The 17,806-nt window shown below is 55.7% G+C and overlaps 2 protein-coding genes across 5 annotated transcripts in view; one reads left to right on the top strand and one right to left on the bottom strand.

Moving 5' to 3' along the window:
- The window catches only part of POMT2 (protein O-mannosyltransferase 2), a 46,508-nt gene extending 44,468 nt beyond the window's left edge, over positions 1-2,040 (bottom strand). For both annotated transcript variants that reach the window (XM_065940193.1, XM_065940192.1), the window contains exon 1: positions 1,404-2,040. In XM_065940193.1, the coding sequence (XP_065796265.1) occupies positions 1,404-1,867 (464 nt within the window). In that variant the 5' untranslated portion in view covers positions 1,868-2,040. The remainder of the gene's footprint in view (positions 1-1,403) is intronic.
- GSTZ1 (glutathione S-transferase zeta 1) lies at positions 1,987-12,485 on the top strand. 3 transcript variants are annotated; one of them, XM_065940194.1, is made up of 9 exons: positions 1,987-2,301; positions 4,327-4,378; positions 6,161-6,228; positions 6,771-6,851; positions 7,424-7,549; positions 8,757-8,835; positions 9,375-9,427; positions 10,177-10,226; positions 11,487-12,484. In XM_065940194.1, exons 1-9 carry the CDS (start codon positions 1,987-1,989, stop codon positions 11,611-11,613), a joined length of 951 nt encoding a protein of 316 aa, XP_065796266.1. In that variant the 3' UTR covers positions 11,614-12,484. The 3 variants fall into 3 exon arrangements, with proteins under 3 accessions (XP_065796266.1, XP_065796268.1, XP_065796267.1); XM_065940196.1 differs by having other exon boundaries at positions 2,105-2,242; positions 11,487-12,485; XM_065940195.1 differs by lacking the exon at positions 1,987-2,301 and adding an exon at positions 3,957-4,054.
- The last annotated feature ends 5,321 nt before the right edge of the window (positions 12,486-17,806 follow it).

Consider the following 17,806-nt stretch of genomic DNA (forward strand, 5'->3'; position numbering starts at 1 on the left):
ATTCTTCCTAGGTGGCTGAATCCAGGACCCTGGAGGGCAAAGGTTAATATCACAGGTTGGCCTCACCCTGCTGCTTTGAGTCCTGGTGAGAGCAGCCTTAATCAAGTCTTGTATGAGACAAATTAAACAGACTTGGTCCCTGCCTCTGTGAGTCAGGTTACACAGAGTAGCCAATGGAGCTGCACGTGCTTATGAAGATTTGCTAAAGCCACGACAGCTTAAAATCAAGCGACGAGCCTGTTGGGAAAGACAGTCCTCCATGGCTCTCTTGTACTTCCACACATCTCGCTGGGTATGCTCAGAATGCAGGGCCTTCACTGCACTTTACCTGAACCATTTCCCAAAGTCTGTTTGCATCCAGCAGCCTTAGGAGATGAGATAACGTCTCTCTCTAGGACAAAAAGTATGCTTGCTTATTGCTTGCTGTAAAACAGTAAATCCCTCAGGCTTGTTCCTTAGCTGCAAGGCAACCCACTGTGTGCACAGTCAACCATCTGAGCCCATAGCGTCACCACGTGGGGCTTCCTGGCCATGAGAAATTGAATCCAACTTGCCCATATTCATCCTGCTTCCTCTGCCATGAGTAGTAAATCTTTTGACTCTGACCCAGGAGTCTCATATATTCAGTCAGCACTCATGAAATAATAACAAGCTAATTCCTTAGCTTCCAGGTGGGGTAAAACCCCATCTGTTATCTTGGTTTTTAGTCAAGGAGTTCCATTTCTACCAACCTCTACACTAACTTTCTCCTCAGTGATGCAGAGAAAACATAGTATCACTTCTTGGCCAAACAAATTTACCATTTTCAGATCCTATAAAGCTCTTTCTCCTTCCAGCGGGAGATTCTTGAAGCTTTTTAAATGAATTTGACTGCTGCAACTCAGTCCAACAAAATCTTTAAGAAAATATGTCTCTCCTCACAGGATGATCCCAGACCTGCCAGGTGGGACCCTTGTTATCACCATGGACACACAACTTGTTCAGGCTCCTGATAATGAGACACCCTGTTAGGAACGTTCCCCCCACCCTCTGAGGCGAGGACACCCTGCAAATTAGAAACTCGGGCTTAGGAAATTCTATACTAAGGATTTCCAATTCTCCTGGAAAAGTTCAGAGCATCTTTAAAAGTCACATGAGGCACTGCAGAATAGTCTGCAAGACGGGAAGGCTGCTTCCTCACATACTGAGGAATCCCACTGCCACCCACCAGAGCTAAAATCTACTCCTTCTCCCGAGGGATGCACCTGGCCAGAGGCCACCACCAGCAACCTGTATCCCCCACCTCCAGCGGGCCCCGCCCATCCCACTGTGAATCCCGCCCCTCCGCGACCCCGGGCCAATGAGAAGGCGCGCCCCTCCTTCCGCGTGGCCACGGTGCCCGCCCAGGCCCTACCAGCACTCACCAGATGTGTGGCGGCTGGTCCAGACGGTGGAACCGGGTGGCGAAGGACGTCAGCGTCACCAGGGCCAGCAGGGCCCACCGACCGGCCGCCTCGAAGCGCCGCGAGCTCGGAGGAGCAGGCCGTTTGGGGCTCCGCGCTGTAGCCGCCGCCGTGGTCACGTCCCGGCCTGCGGCCCGAGCCGCCTGGGATCCGCATCGGCCCTTCCGGGGGCGCAGTTCAGATCCCGCCAAGCCTCCGCCCGCGGCCGGCGGCATCCTCCCCCTCCTCAGGATGGCCCTCCGGCCCGCAGGCACGCTGGGTCTCGCGAAGCGCCCCGCCAAGAAGTCACCAGGAGGCAGCTCGGGGTGCCCTGGGAAATGTAGTTCCCTGCGCCGGCTGCGCGGGGCCGGGCCCCGGCCTCTGGGGTGGGCGGGGAGGGCGCTCGCCGCCCGGGCCGCTAGGAGGCGGCTAGTGGCGCAGAGCATGACGCGCGAGCTGCGCCGGCCCTGGGAGAAGGCGGGCTCAGGGAGCTACGGCTCCCAGCGGCGCCGGGGCTGGGGGCGTGGTGGCTGGGCGGGCCGAGCTACCGGAGACCTTGGGGCTCATGCTCGGCCGGCCCCTCGCTTTTACCGGGACCGAAACCCAAATCCTGACGTGTTGGGGGCCGGCCCCTCGCTTCTACCCAGCTCAAAACCGAAGTCCTGACGTATTGGGTCCGGCCCCTCGCTTTTACCAAGACCCAAATCGAAGTTCTGACGTGTTGGGGGCCGGCCCCTCACTTTTTACCCAGACTCAAACCGAAGTTCTGACGTTTTGGGGTCCCACTGGGCCCAAATCGTCGCCGAGTCGGAGAGTCGCAGGCACGAAGCTTCCTGATCCGGAGAGGGGCCGCCCGCAGCGCGAGATGCAAGTGGGGAAGGTCTGTTCCGCGTATCCGGGGCAAGGGGCCGCTGCTTAGAAACACTGAGGCGACCCTGGGGCCGGGGTCAAAGGTGACCGCCTGGCTCCGCCCACAGCTCCCACAAAGGCTCCCACAAAGACTCCCAGCAGGCCGTGCGCCGCTCGGACTCGGCTCTGCGCCTGCGCGTTGACCTGTGGTAGGGGGTGGGAGGGGGGATTGGGCCCGAGATGTCGCTGGCTATTTTAGTCGTCCCCTCGCTTTGCACTAGTCTCGCCATCCCCTAGCTCGACCCGCTGGGGCTTCCTAAGTGTCGTCTCTCCGTCTTCCCTGTTCCGCGCTCGGTCCTGCGTATATTTTCCCGGCGGTCAGCCTGACGGGTCTAACAGCAAACGGCCTTCCGGGGTTTGCATTTTGAGAGCGTGCAAAGGGGAGGCGGTGGCACTTGTGGTCATAACAATCACTTGGGGACCTTACCACTTCTAATTTGCATCTCCCAGGCCTGTCCCCAAACCACTGTATCAATCTCTTTATTAAAGATTGAGAACAGCGATTGTAGCTCAAAGGAAGGTGGCAGGAACATTAGGTGGAATAGAACATCGCTTTGGTAATAGACCTCGCACACCCAAATGGGAGTTTAAGACCCTTTCTCGAAAATCGTATGTAAGAGATGGTTTAAAAATAAAATCTGCTGGAATGGAAAGAATTCATGTTTGAATTGGAAGCAATTCCTCCAGGAGTGGTGATGAAATGGATATTTTACTTGCACTTAAAATTTAGCTCTGCAAATGCAAAAAGGAACAAATGCAAAAAGGAACACGGGATGGTTTATTCAGGTATCATAAGAGATCAGAAACCACCCTTCGTTTTATCTGCCGATGGCCCTAAGTAGGAAACGTGAGGGCTTAATGGCATTTACAGTGGTTCTGTGGTCACTCTTAGCACAGGTCAAAGGTATAACTGTAACTAGGTAAGGTGTTTCTTCAGAGGTTCTAAGCTAATGATTGAGGCTCTCTAGGGATTCTTTCGGAGCAGGCAATGGCACCACGCTCCAGTACTCTTGCCTGGAAAATCCCATGGACAGAGGAGCCTGGTAGGCTGCAGTCCATGGGGTCGCTAAGAGTTGGACACAACTGAGCGGCTTCACTTTCACTTGTCACTTTAATGCATTGGAGAAGGAAATGGCAACCCACTCCAGTGTTCTTCTCCTGGAGAATCCCAGGGATGGTGGGAGCCTAGTGGGCTGCCGTCTATGGGGTCGCACAGAATTGGACACGACTGGTAGGTGGAATGTTGAAAGAGATGGGCTCCAAAGCTCAGAAAATTAGATTTCCTGATCTCTCTGCCACTGTCAGAAGGTATTAAACTATCATTTTAGGGCAACCCTTCGTTTTACAGACAAGGGAGCTGAAGACTAGAGAAGGCGAGGCTCTGTACCCAGTCATGCAGAGCTAGTTCCTGCACTGGGACCAGACCCCAAGTATGCCAGCTCCCAGCCCACTGCAGCACATTAACTACTGCTTCAAAACTAAGCCTCCCTGTCTGCCCAGGACACCAGACCTGGCTCCACTAGAAGCATAAGCTTCCCACAAGTTCAAGAGGCCCTTTCTGACCAGATTCAAAGTTCCCCTGATGCCTGTTTAGCCCAGCATCCCATTGGCTGGTAGTAGGATCCACCCCTTTAGGGTTCCTCCCCCTGCCCTGCAGCTCTGTGAGAGTGGACGTTCCCTGAGAGGCCAGGGGTCACCACAGCAGCATGGCTGAGTCAAGCAAGGTAAGGAAAGCATTTGCAGACTGGCTTCCCCTGTGGGGAGTCTCCAGGACCTCAGGGACGCATGCAGCACAGTTGGAGTCACCACATGACCCCCAAGGCCTCTAGCCCAGATAGCTCTGAGTCTGACCTGAATTTTGCCGATGCAGGGCTAATGAAGGAGGCCTGGCTTGCTCGGAGCCTCCTGGCTGGGAGTTACCTCCCCTCCAGTGGACTTCTGGGGCTGAGAACCCAGCAAGCATGGGTTAACGTGCCTCCTCGTCCTCTCTCTTCAGCCCATCCTGTATTCCTATTTCCGAAGCTCCTGCTCATGGAGAGTTCGAATCGGTAAGAGCTGTGCCTCCACTGAGAGCTGGGGTGGGGTGGAGGGAATCCTGGGTGAAGAGCTGGGGGTACCACCCCCAGCAGATCTCCTGGAGCCCTCAGCCTTGAAGGCATGTCTACCTTGGAAAGCCAACAAGAGGAAGGAAGGGGCTGTTTTTCCTCTTGGACCCACTACCTCTCCCATACTGCTCTCCAAAGCCCCATAGCAACCATGCTTCAGGCAACCTCAGAGAACTCAGAGGTCCTTGGCAACTGGCAGGGAACAGCTGGCATTCCTCACTTCTTATCTTATTTGATCTGGCAAATTAAACAGAACTGGCCAGTGTCAACTCCAGAGGCCTTAGGGAAGGAGAAACCAGGGCCCCTCTAGTTCAGCCCTCATCTGACCCTTCTCTCCCTCAGCTTCACTCAGCCCTTGGCCAAGCTGAGAGTCACAGGCTCTTGCCGAGAGAGAATGGTGCTGAGGGCTTTTGTGCCCATGACTCCATTTAAACGTGAACAACCCTAGGAGGGAGGTATTGTTGGTGTCACCATTGTACTGGTGGGAAAATGGGCACAGGGAGGTTGCCCAAGGGGATTTGCCCAAGGTCATGTAGCTACTAAGGGGCGGAGCTGGAATTTGACCCAGCTAGTCTGGCTCCAGAGTCCATGTTCTTTCCTACCCTGGGCTGCCCATCAGCTGGGCAAACGGACACAGAGGCTCATGAAGTTATCTGCCCAAGGCCACGCAGCTAGCAGGCGAACGTGATGACATTTGAATCCTGGCAGCCTGCTGCCAGGAGCCCGGTCCTGACTGCGAAGCCATCCTCCATGACCTCCTCTTCCCACGGGCCCCTGGTATTTGCTAGATTCGGTGGGCAAGAGCACTGGACTGCCCAAGGACATGTTCCTTGACGAAGACGCCCTCCCCCGGCCCAGAGCTTCTGCCCTGGCTGGGCCAGACTGGCAGCGTGGGCGCTGTCTCTGTGGGTCCGGTGTGCCTTGGCCTCCGGCCCAGCCCCGACCACGCTCACCCTTCAGCTGACCACGGCTGACGGAGCCCAGTGTCTTCCAGGCTCTCTGCCGACTGACATACCTCACCCTCCTCCCCTCATTCCTTCGCCTGATGCCGGCCATCGCCGTATTTTAATGCACAAGTGTGCATACTTACACACCCTCCTCCACCGCAGTTGAGTGCTTTACCCTCACTTTGCTGGAAGGGGTGGTGGGGAGTGGGAAAACATCAGAGGAGGAGAGGAAATTCAGCCACTGGGAGTCCCAGCTATGCTGCACTGAGACCACGAGAGAGTCCTGGCACCCTGCTTGGAATCTGCAGTCAACAGCCTGGAGAACGGAGAGAATGGATTAGAAAGGGCTTCCTCTCTAAACAGAACCAGAGTGTCATTGGTCCACTTGGGCCCTGGCTGGTCACTGAACGGCTTCCCTCGGCCCTCACTCAGATGGCCTTGGTCGGGGGAAATCGTGCGTGTCTCCAGCACATCAGCCCCGCTTGCCGCTGGGTGAGGCCCTGCAGGGGGCAGAGATGACAGGGACACTTCCCTGCTGTCCTCCAGGGGTCCACGGCATGGGGGCACAAGTGCTCCCCAGGGGCACAGTGAGCCCAGGAGGAAGAGAGGCAGAGTGTCAGGGCCCTGGGGTAGGAGAGCAGGTGCTGGTCAAGGGAGATGGGAAGCAGGGTCCAGGACTTCCCCGAGTGGTGCAAAGAAAGAAGATTCCATCTCTCTGGTCGCCCTGGGGAATGTGGCCGGAGGTGGTCACCTGACCGCTGTCTGCCATCTCTCATAGCTCTGGCCTTGAAAAACATCGACTATGAGACAATAGCCGTCAACCTCACAAAGGATGGGGGCCAGCAGGTAAGGAGGCCGCCCCCCGGCCACGATGTAGGAGGCAGAGGCCTCGGAGAGGGGCCCAGCAGGGGATGCAGCCTTCTTCCCGTGAGAGATGAACCCCGTAGCCCTGCGCCCTGTAGTCCCCACGGCCGGAGGAGGCTGCTGGCTCTCCCTCGTGGGACAGGGTGGCAGGCTGTGCAGCGGCTGCCTGGGCCATGAGGAGGCCCAGGTTCCAGATGCCATACCACAGCACGGCTCCAGGAGGCCGGGTGCTGAGCCGGTCCTTGCCCCATGGTGAACCCTGCGATGTGCCTTGGTGGCCACATACGAGATGCAGGGACAAGCACACAGCCAGGCCATCAGGACAAAGCCTGTGTCTCAGCGGCCACTGGGCTTCGGGATTCTGCACGGAGTCCCCCAGGTGTCACCCTGGGGCTCGGAGCCAGGGCCTTCCCCAGGGGAGGGGGGTGCAGGTGGGCGGTAGGCTGGGGGCTTCCTGCTTGCTCCGCTCTGCTTTAACTGACTCAGGCCAGGCCACCCAGTCCACCAGAGCCTCGTCTCCACAGTTCTCTGAAGAATTCCAGTCCCTGAATCCCATGAAGCAGGTGCCAGCCCTGAAGATTGATGGAATCACCATTGGCCAGTCCGTGAGTGGAAGCTTTGGGAGACCCCGCATGAGTATGGGGCCTGGACAAGAAGACCTGAGCCCTTCCTTGCCTGTGTCTATCCAAGACGCCCAACTCTTAGGAGGGATGCGGGAGGGAGGTTGCCCGCTTGCTTTGGGAAGTGAGGAGAGACTTAAACACAGGGGGAAGCCCACGCTCTGTAGGACAAGGGTTGAAAATGAGCCCGTCCTCCTGGGGAGCCTCTTGGCTTAATGGGGCTCGAGGGGAGGATGGTAAGAAGGGTAAAAAAGGTGGGGTGGTGATTTGGGCTTCCCCGGGTGGCACTAGTGGTAACCTGTCTGCCAACACAGGAGACGCAAGAAACCTGGGTTCAATTCCTGGGTCGGGAAGATCCTTCCTCTGGAGAAGGGCATGGCAACCCACTCCAGTATTCCTGCCTGGAGAATCCCACAGACAGAGGAGCCTGGCAGGCTGCAGTCCGTGGGGTCACGAAGAGTCGGACATGACTGAGCGATGTGGTGCAGTGTTGGGAGTGGAGGAGGAGGAATCGGCCGCCCCCTCTGGTCTCTGTCTCACTGCTCCCCTCTGGACAGCTGGCCATCATCGAGTATCTGGAGGAGACCCGGCCCACGCCGCGACTCCTGCCTCGGGACCCGAAGAAGAGGGCCCAGGTGCGCATGGTGTCTGACCTCATCGCCAGCGGCATCCAGCCCCTGCAGGTGCGGCCCCTGTGTGTGTGGGCTCCCTCCCTTCCCTTGCACCTGCGAGCCCACCCTGCAGCACCCAGCTCGTCAGTGGGCAGGGGCCAGGGGCAGGAGGACAGAGGGGACCCTCAGGGACTTGGCTCCAGACTGTGGGGCAGAGGGAGGAGGGGAGTCAGAAAACACCCATCCCCCAGGGACCCAGCCGTATTCCAAGACGCCCCAGGTTTCCAAGGACACCTCCAGAGGCACCGCCTCCCTCCGAGGTGGGAAAGGGCCAGGAGGCAGGGAGAGGTGAGCCACCCAGGCCCTGCCTCCACCCAGAGCAGCCTCCCTTTCACCTGTTCTGTGTCAATAGACTGGGATTCGCCTTAGATTTTTTTTTTTAATTTTTCACTGGTAGAACAGAAAAGTGCTAAAAGAGTTCATCTATTTAAAAAAAAATTCATCTGTGTTAACCCCTGACTTTGCAAAAAAGAAAATAGCCCAGAAAGGTGGAGTGACTTTGCAAATAAGAAAATAGCCCAGGGCTTCCCTTGTGGCTCAGCTGGTAAAGAATCTGCCTGCAATGTGGGAGACCTGGGTTCGATTCCCTAGGTTGGGAAGATTCCCTGGAGAAGGAAAAGGTTACCCACTCCAGTATTCTGGCCTAGAGAATTCCATGGACTGTATAGTCTCAAAGATCAAAAATCAGAAAATAGCCCAGAAAGAGGGAGTGACTTTGCAGAGTCACTGTGCAACAGACCCCTGACTGTGCACCTGTGCCCCCTTGTTGCTTTTTTTTTTTTTGTCTTTTTTTTAAGAAAGGAGGTTGGAACAGACAGACATACAGATCTCCTGAAAGCTAGTTCTGTGTGCCTCCCCCGTCCTGCCCCCCACCCTGTATCAACCCCTCTCCTCACAAGGGACCATGTCACGGAGAGGCACTGGATGCAAGGGAGAGAGGCCTTGGGTTGCACCCCCCCACCTTCCACGTCTCTGCCGGAATCACAGGCTTCCAGACTGCAGGGGCTTTTAGGGCAGCCTGAGAAGGTGGCCTCCAGGATCGTCACCTCCCTTCCACCCCCAGGGCCAGATGGAGGGAAGGAGCTCGCGGGGTCCAGGGTAGGACAGGTGTACAGTCAAAGGCCTCATGGGAACTGGGCTTGCCTGAGGGGCCTTGGCGGAGTGGGTGGGCTCAACCTGGCTCCCAGAGCTTACCCCTGATTTTCCTTGGGCCACACAGAACCTGTCTGTCCTGAAGCAGGTGGGACAGGAGAACCAGCTGACCTGGGCCCAACAGGCCATCACTTCTGGCTTTAACGGTGAGTCCCTGCTCCTGTGAGCTGCCCCCAGTGACCTCTCGGAGAAACGGCCCTCACACCTGGAGCCCCGGGCATCTGCAGCAACCTCCCAGGCCCTTTGGCCTTGACCGTGGTGGCATGGATGGGCAGGGCCGAGGGGGCAGCGGGTTGAGCAGCAACCAAACCTGACCCAAACCCCTGGTACTTCTGGGAGCCTCACGCCCGAGGCCTTTGGAAGGTGGGTGGCCCAGCTTCTGCCCCACTGTCCACTGCGGGCAGGAAGCCAAGGCCCGCAAAGTGCCTGCCCCTCAGCGTGAGAATTGCTGCCTTGGCCGGTCTTGTCCTCTCATGGGAGGGAGCGGTAGCTGCACTTGCCAAGGGCAGGCACCCCCACACCCTGTCACCCATCTCCAGGCCCGATGGCCACGTTCCCTCCCGCACACTCCAGCCTTGCCACTCAAGACAGCTGCCCGTGTCATAGCTATGGATGCCAAAGCCCAGAAAGGCAGAGCTCCCCTTTCTGTGCCCAGAGTGAGAGTCTCCCTGTTGCCTCCCCACAGCTCTGGAGCAGATCCTGCAGAGCTCGGCCGGGAGGTACTGTGTGGGGGACGAGGTAAGCCCCTCCCCGGGCCCTCAGGCCGGCTCAGGCTGCCACCGTCTCCCCTGAGACTCAGCCGCCTCCCTCCAGCCCGGGGCAGGCTCGGCCTCCAGAGCTGCCCGAGGAGGCAGCTGCGGTGGGCGTGGGGAGGGCGCCCTCTGTGCTAAGCAGAAGTTGGCTCACGGGGCACTCCTCAGATCCCCTTGGTTGGCTGCCTCAAGAGGAGGTGAGTTTCTCGTTCTTCAAGGTATTCAAGTCGAAGACCTTGTCTCCGAAATGCAGAGGTGGTCCTGCGTTTCATGAGGGAGTAGACTAGACAGCGTCTCCATTCCCTTCCCGTGACAGGATTCTAGGGTTCAGGTGCCCTCGGCTGGTACAGGCTGAGGCCCTGGCCCTGTGGTAATTCTGGTTCCCGAGCGCCCCCCACCCGTACCCAGAGGCTCCCGTCCCTGCTGGGAGCCCTCCCTACATGCTGGTGGAGGCGGTGGTTTTTAACGAGGACAGGACCGTCCACTGAGGCAGGCAGGCCTTCTCTGGCTACCCACAGAGCTGGTTGTCAGGGCAGCTGGAGCGTAGCCGGGAGAAGCGCTTCTGCCCAAGGGACAGACCCCGTCCAGCCCACAGGAGACAGGCAGGGGAGGGCGGCCTGGGGTGGGGAGAAGAGCCAGAGGCAGATGGCCGCGTCAGGGCCCCGCACCCGGTACTGGCACCGGCGTGAGTCTGGGGTGCGCCCCCTGCTGCAAGCCCCCCGACCCTCTTTGCAGGTGTCCATGGCTGACCTCTGCTTAGCGCCCCAGGTGGCGAATGCTGACAGGTAAGAGCGCACCGCAGCACCCTTTCTCCTCCTCCTGGCTGCTCCCCTCAGAACACCAAGCTTCCTCCTACCGTCAGGCCCTGACTTCATCTACTGAGGCAACATCTCATGCAGACTCTCCCCAACTGGCCAGGGTGCCCGCCCGCCCCCTGCCCCGTGCTGGGCCACAGGAGCCACTCTGGCCCGTAGGAGAGGGCCAGAAGAAGCCGGTGTAACACCGCTGCCATGCCCACCGCAGCCCGGGGGATACCTCGTAGTCCCTGCCCCCAAGAGGGGGTGCCTCACCCCGTGGACACCCCTGAAGGAGACCCTCTGAGAGCCTGCTCTCCCCCCTGTGGTGTGTCTGTGCCCAGCGGTGAGCTCTGCTTTCCTCCCATCGGCCCTTCAGGAAGGCGCAGACAGAACCTGTCTGTGGAAGGCATCGTGCTGAACACTGCTCTCTGTGTGTGTGTGTGTGTGTGTGTGAGCGTGCACATGCACACACGTGTGCTCAGTTGCTCAGCCATGCCTGACTCTTTGAGACCCCATGGACTGTAGCCCATCAGGCTCCTCTGTCCGTGGGATTCTCCCGGCAGAAATACTGGAGCAGGTTGCCATTTCCTACGCCAGGGACTGCTATGGGTATGGAAACACTTAATGAGAATGTTGTAGACACATTCCTTCCCCTTAAGCTGCTGCTGCTGCAAAGTCACTTCAGTCGTGTCCGACTCTGTGTGACCCCATAGACGGCAGCCCACCAGGCTCCCCTGTCCCTGGGATTCTCCAGGCAAGAACTGGAGTGGGTTGCCATTTCCTTCTCCCATGCATGAGAGTGAAAAGTAAAAGGGAAGTCGCTCAGTCGTGTCCGACTCCTAGTGACCCCATGGACTGCAGCCTGCCAGGCTCCTCTGTCCATGGGATTTTCCAGGCAAGAGTACTGGAGTGGGGTGCCATTGCCTTCTCCACCCTCCCCTCCAGAAGCTCATGAAATGATCGGGAGATAATCTGTATATGAATGCCCAGCACCAGCCTTACACATACAAGTCGTGTAGACTGCCACGGCCTGGAGTAGGAACAGTGGATGGTACCGCAGGAGACCTGCCCCTCCGCAGAGAGCTCCCTGTGAGCAGAGACCCCACCCAGCAGGGCCACCTTCCTAGGCCCACGCCGGCCAGCCCCAGGGGCTTCATCCAGCCCTGCCTCTGTGCTTACTCCCCCGCCCGCCACCCACAGGCTGTGCCCCTGCAGACCTCGGCTTAGATGGATGTTTCTCTGCCACAGGTTCAAGGTGGACCTCACTCCCTACCCCACCATCAGCCGCATCAACAAGTCACTGCTGGCCTTGGAGGCCTTCCACGTGTCTCACCCCTGTCGGCAGCCGGATACACCCCCCGAGCTGAGGGCCTAGCTCTCAAACTGCACCCCACTGGTGCGGGGGCGGGGGGCGGGGAGGGGTGCAGGGGGAGACAGGGCCTGGGCTGAACTGGCCTGGAAATGAGCAAGCCCCGACTGCAGCGAAGCGGAAGACCTGAACCCTCACACTGGCTTCCGAGACGGCCCACCCTGGAATCTGATCATTAAACCAAAGCTCAGGCCTCCGCGTTGCATCACTTAAAGCTGAGCTGGGTTTCAGAGGGTGAACCCTCTTCCTGGCGGGAAACCCCCTGCGTCTGGACCAGGAGAGAGAGTCAGCCAGCCACTTGCCCGCCCCTGTGGTTGGCTGGCCCTCGGGACCTAAGGGCCAGGAAGAGAAACAAGCCCCAAAGCCTTCCTGAGAGAGTCAGACAAGACCCAGGAGAGAACAGGTATGAGAAGCAGGAGAGAAAGCATCCTGTGACCAGCTGAGCGCCCAGGGCTGAGAGTGGTACCACTTAGCTCTAAGGCTCTCTCAGCCAAGTCCCTCACCTTCAGGGGCGGCGTTCTCTGGACCAGCCCCAGGGTTAGGTACTTAGGATACATCCCATTGTGAATGGTCCTGGGAGCTCCATGGGCAGCATAAACAGCCTCCAACAGGCGAGCTCAGGAGACCACCCTGTTAACAGCTTACCGTGGGCTGCCCTGGAGCAGGCCCCCAAGCCTGGCAGTGAGCCGCCAGAGCCAGGATCACCTCTAGACAGAGGTACTGTGGGGAGATTGAGGTCACTTCTGGGAGAGAAACAAGATGACTTGTATACCCCATACCTGAGATTTCACTTCCCCTATGTAAATGAGGTTTAAACGGGGAATTAAGATATATGTGTCCGGTCCAAATGGAAGTCACCTCTCTCAGCCATGAGTCTCTTTTCTTTTTAAATATTTACTTTTAGTTATTTATTTATTTGGCTGTGCCAGGTCTTGCTCGCAGCATGTGGGATCTTTAGTTGCGGCCTGTTAACTCTTAGTTGCAGTCATGTGAGATCTAGTTCCCTGACCCAGGATCAAACCTGGGCCCCTGCATTGGGAGCTCGGAGTCTTAGCCCCTGGGCCACCAGAGAAGTCCCCTTTTCTTGAGCTCCAATCGCAGGGCACCTAGCTCTTCCCTCTCGCCCTGGGCTCCTTGGCGGCATCTCATCTCTTAGATGACTGGGGTTCCAGGCTCTCCAGTGACCAAGGTGGGCCACTCTGGCCCCAAAGCGAGTTTGTGCTGGCGGAGAAAGGGAGATGAGACGCAGCAGTGGAGAGGGAGGCTGTGCGTGTCCTGCTCTGCTGCCGTCTGGGCCCTTTTCCCCAGACTGCTCCAGACTCGCCTGGCTGCATCAGGCTCCCCTGGGCTCTCTCCAAGAAACCTTGAGATCAGAGACTAATCTCAACTTGTGGATCTGTAACAGTCACCTGACTTGGACTTTGAAGGTGATTCAAGCTCCGGTGGATTTTAGAGGGCCTGAGCTCAGGGGAGAGTGGGGGCCCCGCACTTCAGGCTGCGCTCCCCGGCCGTGCAGAGAGAGGGGTCTGCAAGGAGCAGCGGGCGAGTGGCAGGGGCGAGGCTTGGCCAGATAGGGTGCTGCCGCCACCTCCCCAGATCAAGGCAACAGCATGCTCTGCCTCTCACTCACAGGTGCCTTCGGGAGCCCAAATAATCCAAAGTGATTGCCAGCACTGCTGAGGTTACCAGGTCCTTCCACCCCTCCCTCCTCCCAGCCTGTTTGCAGGCACCAGAGAAGCCCAAGAGACTTCTGGGAAGTGCGGGCACCAGACAGAACCCACGTCTAGGACAAGGCTCCAGACGCAGAGACAAGCTGAGACCACTCCCCTGATCTGAACGATACCACAGGGAACTTGGTATAACGAGCCGGGTGGGCTGGGCTTCCTCCTAGAAAGAAACTAGCTGGTGGCTGTCCTGCTCCAGCTGCTAATGGACTTCCCCCTCCTTCCACTGAGTCCACAAGCATGCGGTGAGCCTTCCCACCGCCACGGGCTGGGGGCTGGGGGCCGGGGGCCAGGGGCTGTGGCTGTGTGACTGGATAAGGCAGCTGCAGCCCCCGCTCTTGCTGAGCTTATGCCTGCCCACTGACTTCTGGACATTCACCTGTCCAGCTCTCACTCCGCCGCCCGGGCATCATACCTGTCTGCTTGCATGTCTGATCTGGGATAATGTCCGAGAGCTGATGTATTTCAACTCATGTGTCCTCCTGGGCAGGCAGCACAATATTAACCTGTCTGGGACTTCCCTGGAGGTCAGGAGGTTAGGACTCTGTGCTGCCGATCCAGCGGGGGAAAGAGTTCGGTCCCTGGTCAGGAAACTAAGGTCCCACATGCTGCAGTGCAGTAAAAAAAAAAAATTAACCTGTTCAACCTAGGGCCTCCATCAGCCACCCTAAAACTGGTGACCAAAGCCAAATGGATTTTAAGGAAATCTAAATGAGGTAAAGAGGCAATACTGCCTCCGTTATCAAACATTTGTAGAAACCATCCTCATGCACAAAACTCACTTTGATATTTTTCTCATAGTTCTGGTCTCCTCTACTTCAACACGAATTTTCTGACACGTGTTGTGAGGTGAACACCAGCAGTGGGTGGGGGAGGGTAGAGATCAAACACTGTGACTTTTCCTCTGGGCTCAGCGAGATCCGTGGAGTCGTGACATTTCTGAGGCCCTCCTTTTGTCTCCTGGTTTTCCCCGAGCCCAGACAAACCTGTTCTTCCCCACAAAAACAGATGTGTCTAAGCCAAAGAAACTCACCCCAGGCTCCTCTGAGCTGCTGAGAAACCCTGGGTTGGGTTCTTGAGGCGTCCCCACATCCACGACCCGAGCCACCCAGAGATGTGACTGACGAACCTTTGTGGTTCTCAGCTGTAGAGGAACCACAGTCCGTCTCCTTGTTTCATGATGCTTTTATGAAGGGGAGACTTTGTGTTTCCAAGAACCTGAGCCATGGAGCTCTTCACACAGCCTGTAGCAAAACGGTCTCCAGGTCAGGGCCGCCTTCACCTGGAACCAAGGAGACTAACCCAGAACCAACTCAGCTCCCAAGAGGCTGCTGCAGCTTTTCTGGAGTTTTCTGTGAGCTTTGGAGGCTGGGACGGTGGAGGTGAGGGACCTGGGAGGATGGAATTGAGAGGAACAGAGAGCAGGCAGGCCCAGGGAAGCCACCAGCTCAGGACCAACTGAGCGATGGAAAAGGAATGGGGTGGGGGCAGTGGGATGTATAGCGATGTGGCCTCACTGGACGACGCAACTCCTGAGAAAAGAGAGCATCTGTGGGTTTCCGGGCCCGCGGTTTTAATGCTAGCGAGGCTATCTGTGTTCCAGCCCTGGGACCTCCACGGTGTCCAAGGCATCAACATGGGTAGCTGCCCTGCTGCTCAGAAATGTGGAGACCTGCGATGGGACCAGTTTCAGCCCCTCCCCCTGGGAAACCATCCTCCCAGAACCTGGGACTGGACACATGGGCGAAGAGAAGACTCTCATTCCAGAGGAACTTAGCTGTGCCGTAGGGAGAAAGCAGCATCCCTATACCTTCTCCCCTGTGTGAGGGCAGAGCTCCCTCAAAGCTCCTCTAGGGCTGCACCACTGACCAATCTCTCTTGACCCCAGTTCCAAGCACAGCGACTAGCCCCACTGCATAAATGCAGGTGAAATTGAGAGATGCCCTTCTTATTCAATCATGGCTGGTTACCTCCTCCCTCCCTGAATGTCTCTTCCTCTTTTAGGGCCCTGGCAGACCATGAAGAGCAAATATTTCCCCAGGTGCGTAGACTTTTCTCTCGAGGTCAGACAGTGGCTCCAATGTTTAGCAATGATTAAGCTGCTATAAAGGGTTTTTAAAACTACCTCCTCTGCAACTCTCTCAAGTTTGCAAGTAAATACTTATTTGACTGGGCAGGGGCTGAGTTCAGATATATCTCTCAATCCAAAAGCCATCTCCTATTGAGAGGATATTTTCCAGGAGGGGTTTCTCCCTCATGGCTGACCAAGTAGTAAAAGGCAGGTCCTTCTTCATTTCCACATCAGTTGTTAGATCTGTGAAGACCAATCCATAGACACCTGAACCCAGGATGCCGAGGACCGCAGGGAGGTCTGATCTGCCCAACTTCTGCAGTGGGCGTGGCCACAGTGGATGAAGAACAGATGTTGGAATGGCTTAATGCTGGTAATTATATACGGAGAATCTTCTAGCTCTATGGAAGTAGTAAGTCCTGGTAAATACTTTACAAGGATGAAAACAGAATGGGGGTGCTGCCAGGAAATCTTTAAGAACATAGCAAAATATAAACCATTTTGTTCCAAAGCAATTTTACATAATCATTAAGGACAGTAGCAAACTTAACTACTGGATAAGCAGGTAGATGTACATGTTTATAAGATAAATCTCATTCTATTGGCTCCACCTAACCTTTGAACACAGCTTATTTAGCTCTCGATTCCAAGGTCAAAAGCAGGCATTAGCCCACTTAGGGCAAATACCTGAACTAAGATGTCTGCTGAGTGTAGCAAGAACTTCACGGGCTAAAGAACATCAGACTGGATGTCAGGGGCTGCAGTGTGTGGCTGCACACAGGTATATGATCCTGAGCGATGTCAGGGTCAATGATATGACAGATCATATAAAGAGTGCCCTTAAAAGTTGGAAAATGGGACTCCCTCGGTGGTCCAGTGGATAAGAATCTCCCCGCCAGTGCAGGAGACAGAGGTTTGATCCCTGGTTCGGGAAGATTCCACATGCCGCCGGGCAACTAAGCCAGTGAGCCACAGCTATTAAGCCTGTGCTCTAGGGCCTGGGAGCCGCAACTACTGAGCCCACGCTTCACAACTACGAAAGGCTGCCTGCCTAGAGCCTGTGCTCCAAAACAAGAGAAGCCGCTGCAGTGAGAAACCCAAGCACCACAACTAGAGTAACTCCTGCTCGCCACAACTAGAGACAGTCCGTGAGCAGCAATGAAGACCCAGCACAGTAGAAAATAATAATAATTTAAAAAAGAGATGCCTGTTCATATGCTTCCTGATTTCAGTGGAGATGATGAGATTTCATGCAGCAAAAGCCAAGTTATAGTGGTTTAACTATGAAAAACAACCATTTACAAAAAATAAAAGTTAGAAAATAATCTCCAATACGTTCTGTGTCATCAGTGACATAGTATATTCGACATACCCAAACACAACGCATTCAAGATCCCCAGGGACTTCCCTGATGGTTTAGTGGCTAAGACTCCAAGCTCCCAATGTAGGGGGCCCAGCTTCTAATGCTGGTCAAGGAAGCCAAGATTCCACATACTGTGGGGCAAGCCCACACGTCACAACTACTGAGCCCGTGTGCCATAACTAGAGGAAGCCCTCCCACTGCAAGGAAAGATCCCACATACCACAACAATCTGCCATAATGAAGACCCAACACAGTCAAAAAGAAATAAAAATACCAGTTTTTTTTTTTTTTTAATTAAGTTATATATGTGGCAAAAGAAAGCAGGGAAAAATCAACAGGCTCATTTTAGGACCACAGGTATCACTTAAGAAAATATTTAATGGTGCCCCTCTGGTCACATGTGAGTCCTTCCTGTTCTGGAATACACACCAAGGATGTGCAGAGGCAGCATTATAAGGCATGTCGAAGATATCTTACAGTATCATTTCCATAAATCAAAGTAGGCTGAGTATTAACCAGACTATGTTAAATGATTACTGTGGTGTCCAAAGTACTGATTCCAAGTTTAAATAAAGTCAGCCCACTGGAAAATGGACATCCCTGGGGATCAAACACTAACAAAACAAATGATGTTCTATTTTGTAATCATCACTCTAAACTTAGGGGCTTCCTTGGTGGCTGAGTGGTAAAGAATCTGCCTCCCAATGCAGGAGACACAGGTTCAATCCCTGGGTCAGGAAGATTCCTGTTGAAGGAAGTGGCAACCCACTCCAGTATTCTTGCCTGGGAAATTCCACAGACATAGGACCCTGGCAGGTTACAGTCCACAGGGTTGCAAAAAGAGTTGGAAATGACTTAGCGACTAAACGACAACTCTTAACTTTTCTTCCCTTGGGCCAAGCCCAGATCCCAGTTCATGCTTGGCTATAAATTTAAATGCAGACTTCCCTGATAGTCCAGTAGTTAAAGAATCCGCCTGCCAATGCAGGGGACATGGGTTCTACCCCTGGTCTGGGAAGATCCCACATGCCATGAAGCAGC

Source organism: Muntiacus reevesi, chromosome 7 (genome assembly GCF_963930625.1).
Source record: "Muntiacus reevesi chromosome 7, mMunRee1.1, whole genome shotgun sequence".
NCBI classification, from domain to species: Eukaryota; Metazoa; Chordata; class Mammalia; order Artiodactyla; family Cervidae; genus Muntiacus; species Muntiacus reevesi.